At 41.8% G+C, this 24,612-nt stretch overlaps 2 protein-coding genes across 2 annotated transcripts in view; both read left to right on the top strand.

Annotated features, from left to right (window-relative positions):
• Positions 1–9,877: 9,877 nt before the first annotated feature.
• Positions 9,878–10,495, top strand: LOC105534787 (pseudouridine-5'-phosphatase-like). The gene is made up of 2 exons (XM_011973655.1): positions 9,878–10,043; positions 10,173–10,495. The coding sequence occupies exons 1-2, from the start codon at positions 9,878–9,880 to the stop codon at positions 10,493–10,495; spliced, it is 489 nt and encodes a 162-aa protein (XP_011829045.1).
• Positions 10,496–19,391: 8,896 nt separating this feature from the next.
• Positions 19,392–24,612, top strand: part of TCHH (trichohyalin) — a 9,856-nt gene continuing 4,635 nt past the window's right edge. The window contains 4 exon segments of the mRNA XM_011973495.1: positions 19,392–19,437; positions 20,713–20,879; positions 21,739–23,178; positions 23,180–23,572. Coding sequence (XP_011828885.1) covers positions 20,742–20,879; positions 21,739–23,178; positions 23,180–23,572 — 1,971 coding nt within the window. The 5' untranslated portion in view covers positions 19,392–19,437; positions 20,713–20,741.

A 24,612-nucleotide genomic window follows, 5' to 3' on the forward strand; every position in this document is an offset into this window, starting at 1 on the left:
TGCTGATATTTTCTACTGTTTTTTTAGTCTTGAATTTATTTGTTTCTGCTCTGGTCTTTGTTTTTTTCTTCTTTTTTCTAACATTTTCTTCTTTTCTCACTTCTTTGAGATGTAAAGTGAAGTTTTTTGAGATATTTCTTTTTTGTTAATGTAAAAAAATCACTATAAATTTCCCTCTTAGAATGGCTTTTGCTGTATCCAATAAGTTTTGGAATGTTGTGTTTTTATTTGTCATTTGTCTCAAAATTTTAAAAATTTTCTCTTTGATTTCTTCTTTGACCCATTAATTGTTGAGGAGTATGCTGTATAATTTTCACATCTTTGTGAATTTTTCAGTTTTTGCCCTGTTATTGGTTTCTGTTTTCATACCATTGTGGCATGAAAAGATACTTGATATTATTTTAGTCTTTTTAAATTTGTTAGACTTGTTTTGTGGCCTGACATATGACCTTTACTGGAGAATGCTCCATTTGCTGCTGTTAGATGAATGTTTTATATGATGTTTGTTAGGTCCATTAGATCTACTGCGCTGTTTAAGGCCACTGCTTTCTTACTGATTTTCTGTCTGGATGATCTTCCCATAGTTGAAAGTGGGAAATTGAGGTTTCCTCCTATGATTGTATTGCTATCTATTTCTCCCTTCAGTTATGTTAATATTTGCTCACTCTCTCTCTCTGATATTGGATATATATAAATTATTATATCCTCTTTATTAATTGACCCCTTTATTATTATATAATGACCTTTGTTTCTTGTGACAATTTTTGACTGAAATTCTATTTTATCTGATATAAGTATAGTCATCTCTGTTCTCTTCTGGCTACAATTTGAATGGAATAGCTTTTTTCGTCCCTTTGCTTTCAGCCTATGCATATCCTTAAAACTAAAATGAGTTTCTGGCAGGCAGCATATAGTTGGATATTCTTTTTAAAAAAATTCTTTCGGCCAGTCTACATATATTAATTGGAGAATTTAAAGTAAGTGTTGATAGGTAATGACTTACTCTTGCCACTTGTTCATTGTTTTCTGTCTGTTTTGTAGTTATCTTATTTCTCTCTTCTATCTTCTTCTCTCCTTTTGTGATTTGATAGTGTTTTATAGTAGTATGCTTGATTCCTTTATTTTTATCATTTGTGTATCTACTGCATGTTTTCTGTGATTATCATGAAGCTTACATAAAATATCTTATAGTCATAATATTCTATTTTAAGTTACAACAGTAACTTTGACCACATACAACAACACTTTAACTTCTTTTCCCTCAAAATTGTATGTTATTGATATCACAATTAACATATTTTCATATTGTGTATACATTAAAAAATTATTGTATAGTTATTTTTAATACTTGTGTCTTTTACTTTTTACACTAGAGTTAAAAGTGATTTATGCACTACCAATATTGTACTGAAGTATTCTGAATTTCATTATATTCTTACCTTTATAGTAAGTTTTACACTTTCATATGTTTTCCTGTTGTTAGTTAGTGTCCTTTAATTTCAACTTGAAGAACTCCCTTAAGCTTTTTTGTAAAGGAAGTCTAGTGGTAATAAAGTTCCTCAACTTTTGTTTGTCTGAGAAAGTATTTTTTGCTTCTTCCTTTCTGAAAGACAGCTTTTTTGGGCATAATATTCTTGGTTGGTAATTTTTTTCTCTCATGGTCAATAAGATTTCTGCTGAGAAATGTACTGACAGTCTTAAGGACGTTCCTTTGTAAGTTGCTTTCTCTTGATGCTTTCAAAAATCTGTTTGCCTAACTTTTTGAGGATTTTATTATAATGTGTTTTAGTGAAGATCTGTTTATGTTTAATCTATTTGGAGTTGTTTGGGCTTCATATATGTGAATAGTCATTCACCTACCCAGACATGGGAAGTTTTCTGTTGTTCTTTTTTTTCTCTTTTTTTGAGATGACATTTCACTCTGTCACCCAGGTTGGAGTACAGTACTGTGATCTTGGCTCACTGCAACCTCCACCTCCCAGGCTGAAGTGATCTTCCCACCTCAGCCTCCCAAAGAGCTAGGACTACAGGTCTATGCCACCATGCCCAGCTAATTTTTTGTGTGTTTGGTAGAGACTGGGTTTCACCATGTTTCCCAGGCTGGTCTCAAACTCCTGAACTCAGGCAATCCCCCCACCTTGGCCTCCCAAAATGGTGAGATTACAGGAATGAGCCACTGTGCCTGGCCTGTTGTTATTTTTTTAAATAGGCTTTCTTCTCCCATTCTCTTTATTTACTCTTTCTGGGAATTCTATGATGCATAAATTGTCTCACTTGATAGTGTCCTATAAGTTGCACAGGATTTCTTCACCGTTTTTTATTAATTTTTCTTTTTGTTCCTCTGATTATGTAATTTCAAATAACTTGTCTTCAGACTTGCTAATTCTTCCGCTTGATTGAGTCTACTGTTGAAATTTTCTATTGAATTTTCTAGTTCAATCATTGTGTTCCTTAGCTCCAGAATTTATGTTTGGTTCTTATATATGGTTTCTATCTCTTTGCTAAAATTCTCACTTTGTTAATGTGTTACTTTCCTAATTTCATTTAGTTGTCTATCTGTGTTCTTTTGTAGCTCACTGAGCTTCTTTAATATGATCATTTTTTAATTCTCATGGTTATTTTTAAGTCTATGAACTGTCTGGCAGTTCATAGATTTCCATTTCTTTGGGTTTATTTGTTGATGCCTTATTTTGTTCCTGTGGTTGTGTCATGTTTCCTCAATTATTCATGATCTCTGTGGCTTTTGTGTCAATGTCCACACATTTGAAGAATTAGGCACATTTTTCAGTCTTTGCAGACTGGCTTTTGCAGAGAAAGCCCTTCATCAGTCAGCCCATCTAGAAATTTTGGGTGACCCAACTGGTAGGGTCCTTGGGTAGGCTTAATGCTGGAGTCTTCCAGTGGGCTACGCTGGTGTGTGGGTCAGTGGGCATGTGGGGCCTGGTGCCTGGGTCCACTAGGGCATGACTAGAGTTTGGATACACATGGGCAAGCCTGGCACCTATGTCTGCAGAGGTCAGCCTGGATCTGGATCCTCTGGGTCTGACTTGGTGCTGGCATAGGTCTTCAGCCTGAGTCCACAGGGATGGGACTGAAGCCTGGGTCCCTGGGGACCAGCCTGGAACCTGTGTCTGTAAGTGCTAGCTTAGAGTCTGGGACCATGAGGGCTGGCCTGGCACTGGGGTGCATCTGGTGCCTGGGTATAAAGGAGCAGGTCTGCAGCCTGGTTCCATAGGCAGTGACCTGGCACTGGGCAGGCCTGGAGCTTGGGTTTGCAAGAGCCAGCCTTGAGTTTATGTCTGTAGGGGTCAAACTTCACTTTGGGCCCATGGAGGTTGCCCTGGTACTGAGGTCCATGACAAAGTCAATTCCTCCTTTCATTTTCCTTCCCTCATATGAAGGGTATCTCTCCATACAGTGCTGCACAGGCTTGGGTAAGGGGTGACATGATTAATGTGAAACTGTCCTTTCTACCCTCTCCAATGTGTCTTTTCTTAATTCTGTACTGCACCCAAGTGCTATAATCTCTAATTTGGATTCCTTAGCTTTTAAGAAGTTATCTTCATGTGTGGATGATTGTTCAATGGATGTCTGTGAGAAGATGAGTGCTGAAAGCTCCTATTCTTCCATCTTGCTGATGTCATTCTCCCACATATGTAGCTTTTTACATTCTCAAAACTCATATCAATCCTTAAAAGTTGTTATTGCTATGAACATCTTACAGATACAGAAACTAATGCACTTTAGTGACTTCCTCAAGATGTTCCAGCTTATTAACATGTAGCAAAACCAGGACTTGAACTCAAATCTTCAGAGTCTAAGTCCAGGACTCTTGGCACTGTCTCATAGCTGGGCCATTTTTGACACAGAACTAAATGCATAAGGGAGTATCTAAAGGAGAGTAATTAGAATTGGGTAAAATTGATCAGATATTTATTAGAGGAGGAGCTTTTGAGCCAAACCTTAAGTATGGGCTGAATGTGAATTGACATCCTCAAGAAGAGGAGGAACCCTAAGCATCAGGAGTAGCTTGAGCAGAGACACAGATGAGCATCTACCAAGTTAAATGCATGAAAAAGAAAACAGATTAGGTGGCTATAGGTAAGAGTCATGCTAAGGAGTAAATGAAGATTGATTAGAAGAGCACTGCTCATGGCTTTCTTCTTGACTTCTCACACCCTTAGTGTCCATAATGCTCCCTTCTCTCTAGGCTCTCCTATTCCTCTGGAAATGTCTTAGGCTTCTCCCTTATTTAGTCACCTTTAATGAGGCATTTCCTGCTCCTCTCAATCAAGTGCTTCTCAACTCTTGCTGCCACTTTATCATCTGGAGAGTTCTGAAACACTGGTACTTGGATTCTACTCCTAGAAATTCTAATTTTATAGGTCCGTGGTGTGACCTTGGAAATCTGGATTTTTAAAAGTTCCCCAGTGATTCTAACACACAGCTAAAGGTGAGAACCACTGACCTACACACTTCCTCTGGTCAATCTCATCTTCTCATCACATTCCTCCTAATGGCTTCCAAATGTATGTCTCCAGCCCAGATTTCTCTCCTTAGTTTCAGATCTAGATATCCTACTACCTCCTGGATGCCTTTACCTAAGTGTCTCACAAGCATCTTAAACTCAATATGCTCAAAATTGAACACCTCCTTCTATATCCTTCTACCTGTATACAATCCTACTGTCTTCCCAGCTGCTCAAGCCAAAACCCCAGACCTCCCCAATTATTTCCTCTTCCTTACCTTCTACATCCAGTATGTCAGCAATCCCTATGGGTTTCTATTTCTTAAAGTTTTCCAATTCAGATGATTTGTTTCTCAGCCCAACTGCAACTATCTTAGTTCAACCCTCCATTTCTCACCTATTTTACTACATGGATTCCTAAGTGACTTCACTGTACCCTACCTAGCCCTCCATCAACACATTCTCAATGCTACTGCTACAAAGATCTTTCTAAAATGTAAATCTGATTATGTCATCATCTCCTGCCTAATACCCTATAATTGTTCTCCATAGCCTGTGGGATAAAATCTACCTTCTTTACCTTTGCTCACAAAGTCCTTCATGATCTCCCCTCCTTAGTTCTCCCAACTTCAGCTCTCATCCCATTCTACCTCACACCCTATACCCAACTCATCCAACAAGATTTGTCACAAGCAGCACCTTCTCTAAGCTACCTTCATTAAGCCCACTGTATGGGTGAGGTGTCCCTTCAGTGAGCTCCCATAATACCCTCTATCATAGCCTTTATTATCCTGGGTTAAAATAATGGGTTGACCTGGATGACTCCCTGACCACACTGTAATCTCCTCAAAGGTTAGGATCACATATTATTCCTCTTTATATATCTGATTCTTTGCATATCACAAGTGCTTAATTAAGGCTGTTGAACAAATGAGTGAATGAATAATGGCTGAGGAAGGCCAGTTGTTAAGGAAAGTTTACAACTGACTGATAATTGTACATTTAGCAATAGAAGGTCACTGTAAGCTTTTTTATCAGAAGAATGACATACATGAAAATACTAATTAAGGAAGAATGATTTGATAATAGAGAATATGGTACAGATTCATCACCACATGAGAGACATCGTATAAATCACTAAACTTCATGAGCGTCAGTAGAACAGAGGGCTCATTTAAAAGAGCTGAAATATCATCATCTGTGGTGCCTACTTCATATAGTGTTGCAAGTATAAAATAAAATAAAATTTTTGAAAATGTTCTGAATCCATAAATCACTATACAAGTGTAAGAAATTATAATTATGCAAATAAGAGGTGTAGCCACCAAAGAGTTTTTAGTAAAACCCAAAACAGCAGGGCTGAGTGATACTGAAAAAGAGCATGGGTCAAATGACAGCTCCACCCCTTCACTATCATGTAACTTTCAGCAGATCATCTGGCCTTTCTATGCCTCAGTGTCTTCATCTACAAAGTATGAATACTACACTCATAGGTTTATTATGTTATTTTTGTATCTTGTATATAGCATGACAAATGGAAGGCATTCAATAAATTATACTTTTCCTTCCATCTTAAGCAACCACTCTACACTTGTTCTTATGAGATATTATCCCAAGCCTCTGACACAGGGACCAGAGCCCAGAGAAATTGGCATAAGTAAAAGAGTTGCACCTACTGAAACTCGTATTAGTACTTAAGTAGGAAGAGAAGTGGGAAACTCTTGGCAACTAAATGAGAACCACAAGGAGATAATGGGGTAAATGGTGCTTTAGATAAATGAATTACATCAAAGATTAACAATGGTTGGGAGCGCGTAACAAAACAACTTTGGAACCTGATTTCGGAGCAGGTAGGTCCATGGGAAGGAATGGACTAAAGGGCGTAGGATCTGGGAGTGAGGTCAGGAGGGAAGAATCTCTCACTCACATCCCTCTTTCTCTCTTCTGCTTTTGAGTCATCATGTGGCCTCAGGCAAGTCCTTCCAACCTCTGCCTCCATCTTATGCTCTGAAAATGGGCATTGTGATAGCACAAGCACAGTAGAAAACTGAATGGCTTGTCTTCCTGACAGCACAAAGCTGCTGAGATGTCAGATCCTGATGGCCTGAGATAAAGAATATCCTAATATGCCAGTCCTGGAGTTCCTGGGCACATGGTAAGAAAAGACCAATGGAAGAACAAATCTCCAGCTACATTTTTGAATTTCAGCAAGTGGGTATTTACTAATGTATAATGAAGAGACATTGTTCCGAATCATAACACATAGTAGGAAAAAGATTTAATGCAAAAATGTAAAGTAATCAGACTGAATACCTCAGAGTCACAGAAGCTGAATATCAAATGACAGATAATGGAAAGAAAACACAAAACTCACAGCATTCACAGTGGTTTCAAGGAAGGCAATGTTCCGCATAAAGATTTGTGAAAGCAAAAAGGCCCTACCAATTACACACATAGGAGTCTCTTCCTGACCTCACCTCTCTGTTCATGGATCTGTTCCCAGAATTCTGTGTTTAGAGACTAAAGAAAGAAAAAGAACATGCAGAAACTTAATATTTCTCCTTTTGCTTTTTTCCTACAAATTCAAAATACCTTAGTTCAGCCCTCTATCAGTTTATGATCTCATTCCTTCTAGCACACCCCACTCTCCACCCCAGAGAGGAAGCCGGAGTCATTGTTGTAATTTTATAGACAGACACCTGGGGCCCAAAGAGTTTAAGTGACTCATGTAAGGTCACAGAGAATAGCAATTTCTCAGCTGCACCCATATCTGAGACCACTGGGCTCTCAATTTACCACATGGCCAGCTAGAATATATTTTAAAATTAACAATTGCTGAAAAAGACTAAGTTTTACATCCTGATGCCATCTTGTACAAAAAAAAATACACAAAGACCATTCTTATTATTTTGAATTATTGATAAAAATTATTTCAAGACATTGTCCATAATATGGTACAATATATATCACTTGATATATGCTCCTAAGATCTTCATAGTAACACATGTCCTAACACATACCCTATAGTCAAAACTCACTTATTACATCACAGTTGGTGTAATGGGACAGGGCCAAAAAGAAAAGTTCAGTTCAGAAGACATCTAGTTTATTTTCTGGGTTTGTGTACAAATTCATATCTAAATAGTTTATGCAGTAAGGAAGATATTTCGCCTGTGCTTCCCATGAGAATTTTGGAGACAGTATTTTCTCCTGTTCTATGACTCCAAGGAACAGAATGAAGCCCAGGAACGAGCCACAGAAACAAGGAAGTGGACTGCATGCTGCCTGTCTGACGGGGGCATGCTCAGTTGCATTTTCTCAGGGCTGTTCTACAGAATGTCACTATCAGAAGATAGGTCGGGGATGGGGAGGGGAGAAACAGTCAGTTGTCCACGAGTTTCAGAAATGCTTTATCTATATACCCCCTTTGGAAACTCACCATATACACCCTATACATGCATAATAAACAAATAAATAAATAAATAACTTGTTTCAATTTGCTTAATCCCGAGTTCCCAAATTTAGTTAAAACTAAAGCCTGAAGTACCTGAATACCTAGGAAGATCCCACAAAATTAGTGTCTTAACTAGAAACCTATGAAGTATAAGATGTTATCATGATACCACCTCCAAGCAAAAGAGAGTTACTTTGAGCTCCTCCAATGACCTCTAATGAGTACTATCAGAACCACCCACCACCTGTGCCCTTCTCTAAATGCCTGGAACTTGGAATCATTTGTTCAGGACCAATTCCTTCTTTTGGAGAGTAGAGGAAAAGAGGGTATATTAAAAAGGGAGAACCAAGAAGAGAGAGAGGAATGACAGAACTCTTCTATTTTTGATTCATCAAATTCTTAACAGCAAAATCAAAATCACATTGGAAGACAAAACACAAATTTCAAACCACAAAATCCACTACCTTCCAGATCTATAAGGCACCATTTCATTAGCTCTAAACCTCCATGGCTCCTATATCAACTAATTGATCGACCAAAGGAGCAGACCTCATCTGTCCAATCCAGCAAGTTAGAACCAAAGCTCAGCCGCTGGGTGACCTCTGACAGGCAACTTAACCTCAGAGTGGCCCCATTTCCACACCTGAAAGCAGAGGAAGTAGCCCTTCTGTCAGGCTGGGCTGGATAGGGAACAACTAATAAAAAGAGGATCGTAAAACCCTTTGAAATACAATCAGTGTCTTGTAAAAACTTAATAATTATAATTAAGCTGTAGCTAGAAGTCTGCGAGGTCCACACATGACAGTCAGCAGTTATTATGCTGGTATCTGATAAGAAGACACCCTCTGCTCCACTGCCATCAGATGCACAAACTAGTCTTGGCTGTGTCTGATTTCTTCACACAAAGTTGTCAGAGTAAAAATATTGCTGCAGTCAAGTTGTCTTGATCTAATCATCATCATGTTTCATTAGAGATAAAATCCTGCCAGCCTCCTACATATCATGAACCTCTGTTCCCTGTGACTGGGGCAATCTCCTTCATGAAACTAGCACCTGCTGCAGAGGCCACCCCACTGTAGAGCACGGGTTTGTTCTAACCACATCAGAAGGGGCAAAAGCACTCACCAAACTACAGTGGGGGTGGTAAAGACAACACCTTCTAACTGGTACTTTCCATAGCAAATTATTATTATCTCCACGCAGGTAATAAGGAATTAAAATAGTAGTATTGAATAATGGTAGAGTGTGGGTTTTAGAGGCTGACAGATCTGGATTCGAATTCCAGCTCTGCCACTTGCCAACTTAATTGACCTTAGGTAAGTTACTTAGCATTACAAAGACTCAGTTTCTCCATCTACAAAATGAGACTATTCATGCTTACTACACAGGATTGGTGTAAGAATTAAAAAACAGAGACAATAGTTACTTTTGTTTCTGGCTTATAGTGATTGATGATGATAATGATGATCACAACAAAAGATAGAGTCCCCATCACCACATCTCATAGGCCAAAACCTCCCTCACTAAACTGGAAATGCAGGGCAGAGGTATATTTGGCCATATTTGAGTTCTCAGAACCTGAACCAATGTCCATTAAATTTGATTAGACTGAATTGATCATATAATGCTCAGTGCAGGAGATTAGGATGAAATATGTCAGATGCTTGGATTAGAAAGGTGAGGTCTCCATCCCAGCTAACACAGTGAAACCCCATCTCTACTAAAAATACAAAAAGCTAGACTGGCGTGGTGGCACACACCTGTAGTCCTAGCTACTCCGGAGGCTGAGGTAGGAGAATCGCTTGAACCTGGGAGGTGGAGGTTGCAGAGAGCTGAGATCGTGCCACGGCACTACAGCCTGGGTGACAGAGTGAGACTCTGTCTCAAAAAAAAAAAAAAAAAAAAGATGAGGTCTCTTTACTCCTCACTCCTACCCAGACTGAGAAGGCAGCACCATGGGAGCACTCTTGCCCACACCCTCACCACAGCCCATCACCCACCTCATCTTTGACATGGATGGCCTTCTTCTGGATACTGAATGGCTATATTCAGTGGCGTTTCAAGAAATACGCGATTGCTATGAAAAGAAATACAGCCGGGATGTAAAGTCCCTGGTAATGGGTAAGTAGGCATTAGAGGCAGCACAGATTATAATAGACATCTTGCAGCTCCTGATGTCCAAGGAGGAGCTGGTGGAAGAAAGCCAAACAAAGTTAAAGGAAGTGTTCCCTATAGCTGTGCTCATGTCAGGGGCAGAGAAATTCATCATCCACCTGCAGAAACACAGCATCCCGTTTGCCATGGCCACCAGCTCAGGGTCTGCCTCATTGGAGATGAAGGCAAGCCAACACAAGGAGTTCTTCAGCTTGTTTTCTCACATCATGCTTGGAGATGACCCCAAAGTCCAGCACAGCAAGCCAGACCCCAACATCCTCCTAGCTTATGCCAAGAGGTTCTCTCCCTGTCCTCCTATGGAGAAGTGCCTTGTCTTTGAAGATGCTCTCAATGAGTTGGAGGTTACCCTGGCAACCGGGATGCAGGTGGTCATGGTTCCAGACAGAAACTTGAGCTGAGACGTGAAGAGAAAGGCCACCCTGGTGCTGAATTCCCTGAAGGACTTCCAGCCTGAGCTGTTTGGTTTGCTCCACCCCCCAGCCCACTCTCATGGTCCACACTGCTGGGAGAAAGGGAAAGAAATCAGAAACCCCCAAATCCCAGACTGCACAGTGATTTTAGCCTCCTAAGATTTGCCTTTCCATCCTGCGTTGGCTTGCCCCACTCTAAAATGTTGATGAAATGTAGCTTGACAGCTGAGAGAAACTTAGTAGAGACAAAAACGAAGCCCAGAACAAAGATTGAACTTGAACTACCATCTCAAAAACCAAGCTGATGGAGTATGTGATAAAGTGAATATACATGCATATATATATGTATCAGTATGTTCATATGCATATAGGCATTACATGTATATGTATGTAGATATATGCATGTCTGTATATGTAAGATGTATACTTTTCCAAGACAAAATGGAACATGATTTCTCTTTTGTTCTAGTTTTTCTGAAACCCTGGCTGGAAAAATGTGAACTATGTATGCATGTAAGTATATGCTTCATGTGTACATATGTATGTATTATACGTATATTTATATCGATTATCCACATCACTCTCCTCAGTGTTCATGTCAACATGCAACGGCAACTGACAAAGTGAGATGATAGTTCTGGCTGGTTTGCGATCTGAGTGGGAAAGTCATGTTTTTGGTGAGCACTAAGAAATATTTCTCCTTATTAGCTAACATTAAAATTCTTTCTGTGACCTCAGAATATCTCTGGATTTTCACTTTGTCGACTGACTCCGAGCCACATCATTTATAATTTGTTGTTAGTGTGAACACAACTGTAGCATTTATCTGGTATCCACATCTTCATCCACATTGGAGAATGTTTTCTACCTCACAATAACCATTTGCCTCATTTAAGAACACTGATGGCCTACACTTTTTGTATAGAAATAGAATTTGATTTCAGAATGTATACTTAGTGAGACTGAGTGCCCAGGAACAATTTTGGAATCATTGATCAGACATTGCACTTCTGTGATTATTCACTTTTATAGATTTACTAAGTCTTTAGAATTTGTCTATGATTTGTCAGAGAAAAATGGTGATAGCCTTGGAAATGGGGAGTGAAGAAGTGCTGCTCAATTGTGGCTCAGCCATTTCCCGTGGCCTCTACCCTTTGACATCCTTGAGCTACTCTTCAACTCTGGAAGTTGTGGACAAACCATAGGAATCCATGTGTGTGTCTGGTGGAGTAACTGTGGATGACAGGCCCTGGCTATTGATTGATTGTGCATCTCTTTAGTAAATTCATTTTCTCATTCCTTTTTTTTTTTCTGAGATGGAGTCTCACTCTGTCACCATGTTGGAGTGCAGTGGCATGATCTCGGCTCACTGCAACCTCCATCTCCCGAGTTCAAGCAATTCTCCTGCCTCAGCCTCTCAAGTAACTGGGACTACAGGCATGCACTACCACACCTGGCTGATTTTTGTATTTTTAGTAGAGACGGGGTTTCACCATTTTGGCCAGGCTAATCTCGAACTCATGACCTCAAGTGATCCACCCGCCTGGGTCTCCCAAAGTGTTGAGATTACAGGCATAAGCAACTGCACCCAGCCCATTTCCTCATTCCCGATGGCCTGTATACATTTCTGCACTTTGAATTCTCCTTCAAACCAGTTGTAATGTCTTACAGTTTCCCTCACAAATTGAATTAGTTCAATAAAATTTTGTAACATATGTTAAGAAGAAGAAGAAGAAGAAGAAAAGATGAGGTCTCTTTCGTAAGCCATCGAATATATGTGGGCAAAACCAGTTCACTTACCCTCTCCTAGGCTGATACCCCAGGCAGTTTCCTCACTGAGGCAAATTCTGCTTATTCAAATCTTTATTTGAATAATAATAGCAGAGGAAGTTCAGGTTGACTCAGATGATACTCTTGGAATTGCTTTTAAGATACAGATATGAAACCAGTCCCATGGCAAAAATCATTTCTCCAACCTCTATTTTTAATCTCTAAAATACCACACTGATCAGGCCAGTGTAGGAAGAAGTAGGATAATTTTAATATTAACATCCTACCAAATATTAATAGACTGCTCTTGCCTTCCCCATCCTCAGTCCAACCTGTTTTGTCCCGACAATCTAGCCAATCATTCAGTGCTTTCAGAAAGATTTTTAAAAATAAAATTGTACTCACTCTCCATCTTATGGTTTATTGCTACTTCTCTCCAGTGTTCCTTTTCTACTCCATCTCTTCTTCCCAATCCCGCTATCAAAAAGTGACTTCTTCTGAATTCTTACAGGGCTACTCTCTAGTCATGGTATTTGCATATAGTCTTGTATATGAAAAATACATGCAATTCATTCGTTCTTTCAATTAAAAAATATTTCCTGAGGGCCTGCTCTCTGCCACTGAGAACACAACAGCAAACAAAACATAAGTGGAACTGCTTTCACGGAACCTGCATCTTACTGTATTCAATTCCTTTCTTCCTGAACGGATGGAGGGTTGAAATCAATTTTTTCTTCTGCAAGGTCAACCCTTGAAAGGATCAAGGCAACATGGACTTTTGCCAAAGAGTGATAAAGTCTCCACTATAGTCTGACTGTTCAACTCTCTTTTTCTCAAAATATGCTTTGCCCATTCCTACTCCCCATCTTTCCTCACACTGCCTGGAACGTCTCTGTTTCACTTGGCCTGCCTGAAATCCACTCACCCTATCCAGAACAACTCCCATCTCCTCCCTGAAGCCTTCCTACACCACTTCACCCAGCAGTAGTCCCTTTTTCCTTGTAGAGCACTTGTGGATTATAACCTAACGTCACAACTATATCATATCTTCTGAATGCCTTGAATGGGTCTTTTCCAATGCTCTATACTCTTTCACCTTCCATTTATCAGGTTCTTAATGAAAGTTTTTGATTAGCTAAGTAGCAAGGCAGTGTGAAGATTCATGGAACAGATGAGGATAAATTATCTAGAATGATGAAATCAGTATCTAGGGTTTGTATTCAGAGACTTTCAAAGAGTTTTGCACCTTGAAAAACACAACAAAAGAGACTTTAAAGACTAATTTTGAAATGTTGGCCCTGAAAGTATGGATTACATTTATATTAGAATAACTGAATTTTGATTTTATGAGAAGTTGTAATTATTCCCCACTTGTCATATCTATAGGATGTGGTTCACTTCAAAGATCAAATTTGTGCTGCCAAAAGCATTTGTTTTTTATAATTTAGGAAATACTCTCAAAGATCTGGTTGTAGATGAGCCATTAGTGGTTCACCCTCTGCCCAGAGCTAACAGTGAGCCCACTGAGAGCCCAGAGCCAGACTGGGCTTGGTCAGATACCCAGAGAAGCAGCACCGACAGCACTCTTCATCTGCAGATAAGGAAGAGCCTCAGAAAAAAATCTGTAAAGTTCTAACCATACATCTGACAAAATAGCCAAAAGACTAGCACTTATTGTACAACCACTTTAGTGACTGTTAAGGTTTTTTAAGGGCCATTTAACTTTATTACACTTACAAAAATTTTATTAAAAATATATTAAGCACCGAGTGTCCTGCCAGGTACAATATAAACTGAGTAAATAAAGTACATTCTTGTCTTCTCTTTATTTCATCTCCTTTCTCTTGGAATCAAACTTTTATTTTAAATGATTCTATGTATTTAATTTGTAATAGGTAACATATTCACATGGCTTAAATATTAAAAAGTAGAAGAAAGTGTGCAGTAAAAAGGCACTTACTCACCCCTCTCCCTATAGGTAACCACTGTTGTTGGGTTTGTTTTTCTAATTATTACAAAAAATTATAGCATGTACAAGAAAATACCAATATCAGTCTTATTTTTGGAATTGAACTTTTCTTACCATAATATATCCCACTTCAAATCATCGGGAGGTAGGGTAGAGTGCCTCTTGCTACCATGAACAATGCCTACAGTAGAACAGAGGGCTCAATAAATGCTTATGGACCAAGAGAGACTCACTGAGAGAAGAACCAGGAAGGACACAGTCAATTTTCTGTTTCTTTACCAATACTACTATGAACTCAATCAGATCCTCACTTGAGGGAAAGGGACACAGACCTTGACTGGTTCTCCTTGAGGTCTCCTCATCCCTCTCCTATTTTCCTATCTGAGATTAAATGGTTTTGAGAGTGGGATGGGAAAAGAGAAATTTAAAAAGAGAAGAGAAGAGGAAATAAGGAAAGGAAAGAAACTGAAAGAAAGATGCTGAGGCAGACAGGGAAGGCAGAGCTCCAGAGAAGCATGCACTGCTCTGAGAGGAAGGATCAGAAGGAAGGCCATCAAAACACTCAACACTGCCATCCACCCTACTGCCTTGTTCCACTGCCATCCTTACTTCAGGGACAGAGTAGGATTCATGGTGCTGAAACATCCAAGATTAGGACTGAATAATTACATCATGACATGAAGCAGTTATGGGATGTCTGGACCTGAAGAAAACATTTCAAGCTAGACTGACACATGCCTGCCTATGCTCTTTTCCACATTTGGGAGGCCATGGCCTGAATTCCCACACCCAAAGTATGTATTATGTGTGAAGCCTCAGTTTCAGCCTTTTTATGGTATGCCTTTTGTCAGAAGCAAAATCTCTCTCAAAAACATTTTTTTCAGTTCTTCACATAAAAATCCTCTTATCCCAAAGAGTAACTTACAATTCTATTAGAACCACATCTAAGTCCAAGAAAAATCTGGAATGTCACACAGCACCTCTACCCTTGAGGAGCTATGACCCTTCTTTCATACTGCAGTTGAAAACCTCTTTATAACAGACACCTTAAAGCCTCTATGGCCCAGTGAAAGATACCTGCTTCCTTAATTCACAATATTGCTCAAATGATAAAAATTCATTTGTACCGTTTAGTGTGTCTCCGTGAAACTGAGGAGCTGCTGGTTAGGATAAAGATACTGTTATAGAACAAAGAATACAAATCACTTGAAATCTATAACCAGTTTAACAACAAAGACAGCCAGAAGCCCTCTGCTACTCCGGGTGAGAGCAGGAGCAGGCAGATGGTAGAAATGCCCTCCCTGGCACCCGTGCCCAGTCACCCTGCAAAGCATGACGTAAGATGAAAGCATCTGCTGACTCTCAGAGGTATAATTACAACCAGGGTGGGGGTGTAATTAAAGTAAGGGTAATTTACCTTAAAGAAGATAAAAATTAAGGATTATTAATAATCATAATAATTAGCTCTCTTATATCTAAGAATCACAAAATGCTTTACAAGCTGCAATTATCACAGCTCCCCTCTGAGGAAGGGATTCATATCTTACAGTTCCTCATTTAACAGTGGGAGGAAGCAATGGGCATCAGGGAAGGCAGAGGGAGGTGGACTACTGTCTCCTCTGTCATCTGTCCTATAAGTGGTGAAACTAGAAAGAGGCCCCAGAAGGGCTGACTCTTATTAAGGTGAGTACCCTCATCCCCAAGTCATCACGCAAACAGATGGTCCATCCCAGAACAAGTGATTCGTCTCATTCTGGCCTGTTGGTCATTTAAACTGCCACAATGCAATAAAATTATATCATATCAGCAAGCATTTTTTAAAACATCTAGTAGAAATAAAAGATATAGCACTACCTTCAAGCAACTTAAAACCTAATGGAGAACACAAAACAAGCACCCATTAAACTAGAGAAGAATATGAAAATTACACATTAACTGGTACTAGATTGTAAAATGCTGACTATGTATGCTGTGGGGGGAAATTTTTAATAGAAAGATCATTGCATGTAAAGGTCAAAGAAGGTTTTGGAGAGGAGATGGAACTTCTCTGGGGCCTAAAAGAAATTATATTAGGTTTTAGACTGACAGAGGTGAGGTCTAGGAGGTGGGTCAATGAATAAAAAGAAATGATCAGAAAACTTGAAAGATTTAACACATAATTTTTTTAAGAAGTCTTTGATGGAGAAGTGTTTGAAGTACTTTACATTTTTTCAAAGCCATGTAGAATCACCCTACTTTGAACACTTTCCCAGAGTGTCAACATCATAGTTTATGCTGGGTTCTGGAGAAGTACATTAGGCTAAAGATGACAATAGAACCTTCTCTGTTTTATCTAAATTTTCACTCTGGAAGTTATCCAGTTGAGCTAAGTCAGGGCCTGGGCCAGGTAAATGCCACAGGATGTCAAAAAGTGACAAGGCTTCATATTGACATAAAATTAAAGCATCTAAGTGATACAAATTTTATTTTCTCTTTTCAATTCCTCTGTAATAAAGAACTCAGGTATCAACGTCAAGTGCCAGGATAATACTATAGCTGTGCTCTGGACTGATAAAGAAGGGCATTCTTGCAGAAATGGAGCAGGATCACCCAGGTCATTCCTGGGCCGGTCAGTAGTATTCTCTAACCTTTCAGTGTCTCAGTCTCCAGTCTTAAAAAAGAGTGATATTGGAGCTTTTTTTATGGAGACCTTTCAGCTTATAACAATATTTTTATTTTTTGGTGGTCCACAGTAAAGGAACACTACTACATTCCAAGAATTCCCAGTAGGTCTTAACCAAACATAGACTGAACCAATTTGTTAGCATTTGATATAATTTTCTACATTCTTTAGCATTTACCAACATTTTGAAAACCTAGAAAGCCATGGAAACTATTTCCCTGTCCAAACCTTATGTTACAGACTCCTTTTAAAATGATATTCTCAAATAATGACAGTGTGTAAAATAAAAGAACATTATGTAGCAATGAAGGTACTTCACCAGGAGAATTTCAAACTTGATTTTGGATTTAGCATCTGAATCTACTTTACAACCTTTCTGATGATGGACCAAGAGCAGGAAGGGAGGCCAATTCTCTTAGGGTTATGCAGGTTTTTAAATATTTTCCCTTATGCTGAACTGACTTTAAATAAAAGTGGGTAGGAGAACCATCACTGAATTTAAGATCTAGCTTCATTCAGAGAGGAGAAAGGGTTTTTCTGTTATAATAAACGCAATTTGGGGTATTTTTTCAAGGCTGTTCAAAAGCATAGTAGTGAGGGGAATTGCCATTCTAACTACAATTTTAGAATGGTTAATGCTACTTTTCCCTTTATTTCCATGGAATCTAACACTTTCCAGTTCCCTTTTGGGTTTATTCACTATAGGAAAGTAATGGAGTCATGCAAATGCATCCCATCACCTGAGCTGAGGTTTCCCAATAGATCACACACAGGAGGATACAAACAAAAGCAGACATAAGGCAGGCCTTGCCTAGTTTATTCCTTGAAGAACACTCATATAAAAGGTTGTGCCCTCTGTGAGAGAGTGAGCTTCCATGGTCACATGATTGCAGTGCAGTGTGATCAGTGCTTATGATGGTCCTATCTTAGAATCCAAAGAGTAAGAGAGCTGCATAAAACCCTAAAAAGAGGGGAAAAATGAGAAGTCTTCACCCTTCACCAACGAGTTGCCACACCAAGTTTGCTAACTTAGCCCAAGAAATAGTGACAGTTCTGACAGTCCTAGGAAAACCACTAAATCATAGACTTCAGTGTTGAAGTCCTTAAGAGGCAGAAATTAGCCTTGCTTATAATTGTCTTCCCACTCCCTGTCACTTCTACCTTCCTCTGTACCAAACATCTGGGATGGCAGCAAGTGAGGGGGCAAACAGAGTTCAACTCCACTATCATTTGGACCAATCTGCAAATAAAGAAATAGCCATCAAGATTTAGATTCCAAACTTTCACTCAAGCCATTGAAGGATCCTATAATTGCCTCAAAATTCAGAAAACCAATACTTGCCTCTGTTAGACAAAGGAGGAGACAAAAGTGCAGAGAAGCCATTGAATCATTTAATAGTCTTCATAAATTATGAACCAAAGTTTCACATAGTCTGAAATGCAAGGATGGAAGTCACTGACAACCATGGATAAAATCCAATTCCTTACAATAAAACAGCACTGAAATTTGCAAATGATCAGCCAGATTGAGAAAGCCCTGATGGATATAATGGGCTAGAATGACTGATTACCTCAATGTGCTTCCAGGAGAAGCAGACTCAAGTGTTTAGGTGTCATAACCATTAGTAACTTAGGCTGAGCAGGATGATTATATCTACAATAATGCATTACACCAGCTCTTTTTCCCCAAGGGCATCAATATGCTAACGAGAAAAACTAATGAATAAACTTCATTTAGGTTTAATGTCTCCAAGAAGGAAATTTCACAGATTTCAAATTTTCTTATGAACAGTTTAATAAAAATATATTTCTAAGGTACCCTTCCAAACTGCTTACTAAGGAGGCAGTACCCAATCTGTAGGAAAACCATCATAAGATCCAGGAAACAAATGTAAAAATTTTTCCCACCTGCATTTTTAGAGAAGAAACTAACCAATTCTTTACATCTCTCTCATTGCCCTAGAATTGAAGCAACAGCTTCTGGCACGGCTTATGAGCAGCTCACCATGGATTGTCACATCCCATGGAGAAATTAATTGGTCTTCATCAGTTTATTTCAAAGTTTCTGCTTAATCCCAAACTAGAGATTGTATCTTTTACAAAGCAAATGGCTTAGAGTTTACTCCTTTGTAATGAAGTAATAATCAATTAAGATTGCGAACATTTAATACCTTTGTTTTATTATTTAATTTAGTTTTAACAGTTAAAGAAAATTGGAGATTCTGCCAAATATTCTACCCTCTCATGTTAGGTGGGGCCAGTACCGTGAGTGTCAGGAGGCAAGGTCTGTGAACCTCATGCCAAATAGCTACGTGAGCAAATAGTGAGATAAACAAGCCATTTGTGGAGACAGAGGTGGAGCTGGGCTTGGTTAGGAATGAATCAGGCCATCCCACAGAGTGGGTGTCTCCTTCCCAAGTTGCTTTCCAGGGCACAATTAAAATCCCTATAAAAGGCCCAGCTCCCAGTTACCCAGTACACTTGCCCGTGGTGTCAGCGAGCACTCAACTTCTTCCTCTGGTGAAGTGGGTAAGTCCCATTCTGTGGGATCGTGGTCTTCTTTATGATTCTCCATTTTTATAGCTACTTCAGATGTTGGGATATGCGGGGAAGTTATATGTGCCAGAAGGTATCAGTATTTTGCAGGGATAAATAAACTTTCACTAACTCTATCCCATCTTCTTATGGTTGGAGCCATCACTTGAACTGAAGCATGGCCCTTCTCCCTGGGCTCTGAACTCTATACTTTTGCACATCAAGGATGATCATGTGTGGCTCTGATAGGGTTCATCTTCCTAAAAACTGCTATCTCAAAAGTTTGTTACCCTTCTATTCTCTTTTACATTGGTTCTACCTAATATGGGCCATCTTCATACAGTCACAGCATTTAAGGTATTGGAGTTGAGAAGTACATAAAGTTAGTTAGATGATCCACTACACATATTCCACCAGCAAAGTCATTCTATGTATTCTTATAACATCGATCTACTGTTGGCTAATGTTTTATAAAAAGCCAAGATTCCAATGATGCATTTGGGTTTAACAAAACCAATATCATTCGCAGTTTTCTGGATTCAGTTTGGTTTAGAAAGGACCTCTCAGAAGTTTTCAATACTTCAGTATCCGAATATCTGTACTAAATCTGAGTTGAGGCAGGTAACATACACTTTCTGTTTTCTGCACGTGTGTATCTGAATGTTACAATGCCATCTTTTGACTAGGAAGAAGTACTATTTAATCTTTGAATTGTTGACTTATGAATTATATTCTATAAGAGTTCCTAAATCCTTTATGGACTATAATGTTGGGGAATCATTCATACTCCCTTTTCATTGTTCTATCTTCTTCTAAATGTTTTGCTGACATGGCCTCTAACCACTTTAAGATACTCTCAAGTCTTCCTTCACCTTTTGGGTTTTACCTGTCCTCTTTGCTCAACTTTAAAGGAAGGTGTGTAGAAATATATAAAATTTTAATTTCTGCACTCCTCTCTTTATTTTCTACTCTGAAATATGGTGGAAAACTGGAAGAAAGAGAGAAGAAAAGGACAGATAATCCACATTGGGTGGACAATCAAAAACTGACAACAGGATAGTCTGAAGATGATTCCCTCGCTTGGAATTTCTCAGGATCACTCTTTCTCTTTCTGATACAATATTCAAAGATTAAAACGCTCTGAAAGTCCAGGTTGATAATACTGCTGTAAATTCAAATTATTTAGGTATCTGCCTGAAATAGTGTGAATGACACTTTCCCAAGAGCAGAAACGGGATTTTGATTCTGGATCTTGTTTTATTGTTCTAGGTTTACTTGAACTTGAAGGAAAGAAAAAAATGTCACCACTTCTGAGAAGCATCTGTGACATCACTGAAATTTTCAATCAATATGTCTCACATGATTGTGATGGAGCAGCATTAACTAAGAAAGACCTGAAGAACCTCCTGGAAAGGGAATTTGGAGCTGTCCTTTGGGTAAGAACTAACAAGAAAATGAGATCTATTGACTTGAGGCTATGAGATTTATTCTCAGAGGAGACCAGAGCAAGGACTGGTGGGTTTATATTCATTTTACACCATGACAGATCTACACTACATCCCCCATTCATTTCTGAGTCAGAAGGTACTAACTTGGCATTGCAGTCTGAATAATAAAGTATTTCATGTACTTGACAGCATGGCCATGTGAATGAGCTCTTCATGGGACATCACCACAAAAGATGTCAAATCAAACTAGACTTGGAGGAACTTAAATTTGTTTCCAGATTTCAAAACTGAGATCAGCCTGATCTCTACTAAAATGGTGCTACCCGTAAATGTTTTGTTCTGTTTTCTAATATGGAATAGAAACCAAATCAAGAGTACTAGCTGCTTCAGACAGAAATGGCTACTGCAAATCTTCATAAATTTCCATTGTATCTCTCTCAAGGGTGAGTTCATTCTTACCCAATTAAAGCGAACTTGTGTTATTCTTTCTTGAGGTTGAGTAGCTTTGTTAATTTTACACACAAGTTCACGAGGCTGTTTTGAATCTTCACCTCAAGCTCTGCCTCTAAGATGCGTAGGCTTACCCGTTATTCTACTTTGTGTCTCTCTTCCTGCATCCTCCAGTTTGGTCAGCACTAAATTACGAGCTGCAGAAATTTCAAACGAATATATGCTTTAAAATGAGGGTTCACATTTTACATGGGGACAAGATTTGATACACACTGGACATTTTTCTAATTGCTCTGAATGTCTCTTGAATGTCAGCATAGCATAAAATATGTGTGAAAACAATTTTATCACCTGTAGATAGTACATTGTAAAATTTTTGTTTTCATCTTTTTTATAGAGACCACATGACCCCAAGACGGTAGATCTGATCCTGGAACTTCTGGATCGTGACCGTAATGGGCGTGTCGATTTCAACGAATTCCTCCTACTTATTTTCAAAGTGGCTCAAGCTTGTTACTATGCTCTCGGCCAGGCCACGGGACTGGATGAGGAGAAGCGAGCCCGGTGTGACGGAAAGGAGAGCCTGTTACAAGATCGCAGGCAAGAAGAAGACCAAAGGAGATTCGAGTCCCGGGACAGACAACTGGAAGAAGAACCTGGGCAACGACGCAGGCAGAAGAGGCAGGAACAGGAGAGGGAGCTCGCTGAGGGAGAGGAGCAAAGTGAGAAACAAGAGCGACTTCAGCAGCGCGACAGGCAGCGCCGCGACGAGGAGCTATGGCGGCAAAGGCGAGAATGGAAAGAACAGGAAGAGCGCCGTGCAGAGGAAGAGCAGCTGCAGAGGTGCAAGGGTCACGAAACTGAGGCGTTTCCAGATGAAGAGCAACAACGAAGGCGGGAGCTGCAGGAGCTGAGGAGGGAGCGCCGCGAGGAGAAGCAGCAGCAAAGGCGAGAGCGGCAAGAAAGAGTGCTCCAGGAGGAAGAAGAGAAAGAGTGGAGGAAGCGCGAGAGAGTGCACCGGCAGGAAGAGAAGCTGCAGGAAGAAGAGCCGCAGCTGCAAAGAGAGCTCCAGGAGGAAGAAGAGCAGCTACAGAAGCTGGAGCGGCAAGAGCTGAAGAGGGAGCGCCAGGCGGAAGAGCAGCAGCAGCAAAGGCTGAGGCGCGAGCGGGAGGAGAGGCGCGAGCAGCAACTAAGGCGCGAGCAGGAGGAGGAGAGGCGCGAGCAGGAGGAGAGGCGCGAGCAGCGGCTGAAGCGCGAGCAGGAGGAGAGGCGCGAGCAGCAGGAGAGGCGCGAGCAGCGGCTGAAGCGCGAGGAGGAGGAGAGGCGCGATTGGCTGAAGCGCGAGGAGGAGGAGGAGAGGCGCGAGGAGCGGCTGAAGAGCGAGCAGGAGGAGGAGAGGCGCGAGCATTGGCTGAAGCGCGAGGAGGAGGAGAAGAGGCGCGAGCAGGAGAGGCGAGAGCAGCGGCTGAAGCGCCAGGAGGAGGAAGAGAGGCGCGAGCAGCTGCTGAAGCGCGAGGAGGAGAGGCTCCAGCAGGAGAGGCGCGAGCAGTGGCTGAAGCGCGAACAGGAGGAGAGGCGCGAGCAGCGGCTGAAGCGCGAGCAGGAGGAGGAGAGGCGCGATCAGCTGCTGAAGCGCGAGGAGGAGGAGAAGAGGCGCCAGCAGGAGGAGAGGCGCGAGCAGCGGCTGAAGCGCCAGGAGGAGGAAGAGAGGCGCCAGCAGCTGCTGAAGCGCGAGGAGGAGGAGAGGCTTGAGCAGGAGGAGAGGCGCGAGCAGCGGCTGAAGCGCGAGGAGGAGGAGAGGCTTGAGCAAGAGGAGAGGCGCAAGCAGTGGCTGAAGCCAGGAGGAGGAAGAGAGGCGCCAGCAGCTGCTGAAGCGCGAGGAGGAGGAGAGGCTTGAGCAGGAGGAGAGGCGCGAGCAGCGGCTGAAGCGCGAGGAGGAGGAGAGGCTTGAGCAAGAGGAGAGGCGCAAGCAGTGGCTGAAGCGCGAGCAGGAGGAGAGGCGCGAGCAGCTGCTGAAGCGCGAAGAGGAGGAGGAGAGGCGCGAGCAGCTGCTGAAGCGCGAGGAGGAGGAGGAGGAGGAGAGGCTTGAGCAGGAGAAGAGGCGCGAGCAGCGGCTGAAGCGCGAGGAGGAAGAGAGACTCGAGCAGGAGAAGAGGCGCGAGCAGCTGGAAGAGAGGCGCCAGCAGTGGCTGAGGCGCGAGCAGGAGCTGGCTGAGGAGGAGCAGGAACAGGCCCGGGAGCGGATTAAGAGCCAGACCCCGAAGTGGCAGTGGCAGCTAGAAAGCGAGGCCGACGCGCGGCAAAGCAAAGTCTACTCGAGGCCCCGCAAGCAGGAAGGGCAGAGGCGCCGTCAAGAGCAGGAGGAAAAGAGGCGGCGCCGGGAGCGTGAGCTGCAATGGCAGGAGGAGGAACAGGCTCGCCGGCAGCAGCAGGAAGAGGAGCAGCGCCGGGACTTCACTTGGCAGTGGCAGGCGGAGGAAGAGCGCCAGAGGGGCCGTCAGAGGCTGTCAGCCAGGCCCTCATTGCGCGAGCAGCGGGAGAGGCAGCTGAGAGCCGAGGAGCGCCAGCAGCGGGAACAACGGTTTCTCCAGGAGGAGGAGGAGAAGGAGCAGCGGCGCCCCCAGCGTCGCGAGAGGGAGAGAGAGCTGCAGTTCCTGGAGGAAGAGGAGCAGCTCCAGCGGCGGGAGCGTGCCCAACAGCTCCAGGAGGAGGGGTACGGCCCCCAGGAGGATCAGGAGAGGAGGCGAAGCCCGGAGCAGCGCCGCGACCAAAAATGGAGGTGGCAACTAGAAGAAGAAAGGAAGAGACGCCACTACACGGTGTACGCCAAGCCAGCCCTACGAGGGCAGCTGAGAAAGGAACAGCAGCTGCAGCAGCAGGAGGAGGAGCTGCAGAGAGAGGAGCGCGAGAAGAGAAGGCGCCAGGAGCAGGAGAGACAATACCGCGAGGAAGAGCAGCTACAGCAGGAGGAAGAGCAGCTGCTGAGAGAGGAACGGGAGAAAAGAAGACGCCAAGAGCGGGAAAGGCAATACCGGGAGGATCAGGAGCTACAGCAGGAGGAAGAGCAGCTGCTGGGAGAGGAACGGGAGAAGAGAAGGCGCCGGGAGCGGGAGAGACAATACCGCAAAGAAGAGGAGCTGCAGCAGGAGGAAGAGCAGCTGCTGAGAGAGGAACGGGAGAAAAGAAGACGCCAGGAGCAGGAGAGAGAATACCGCGAGGAAGAGGAACTGCAGCAGGAGGAAGAGCAGCTGCTGAGAGAGGAACGGGAGAA

This window comes from Mandrillus leucophaeus, unplaced genomic scaffold (assembly GCF_000951045.1).
Source record: "Mandrillus leucophaeus isolate KB7577 unplaced genomic scaffold, Mleu.le_1.0 Scaffold139, whole genome shotgun sequence".
NCBI lineage: Eukaryota > Metazoa > Chordata > Mammalia > Primates > Cercopithecidae > Mandrillus > Mandrillus leucophaeus.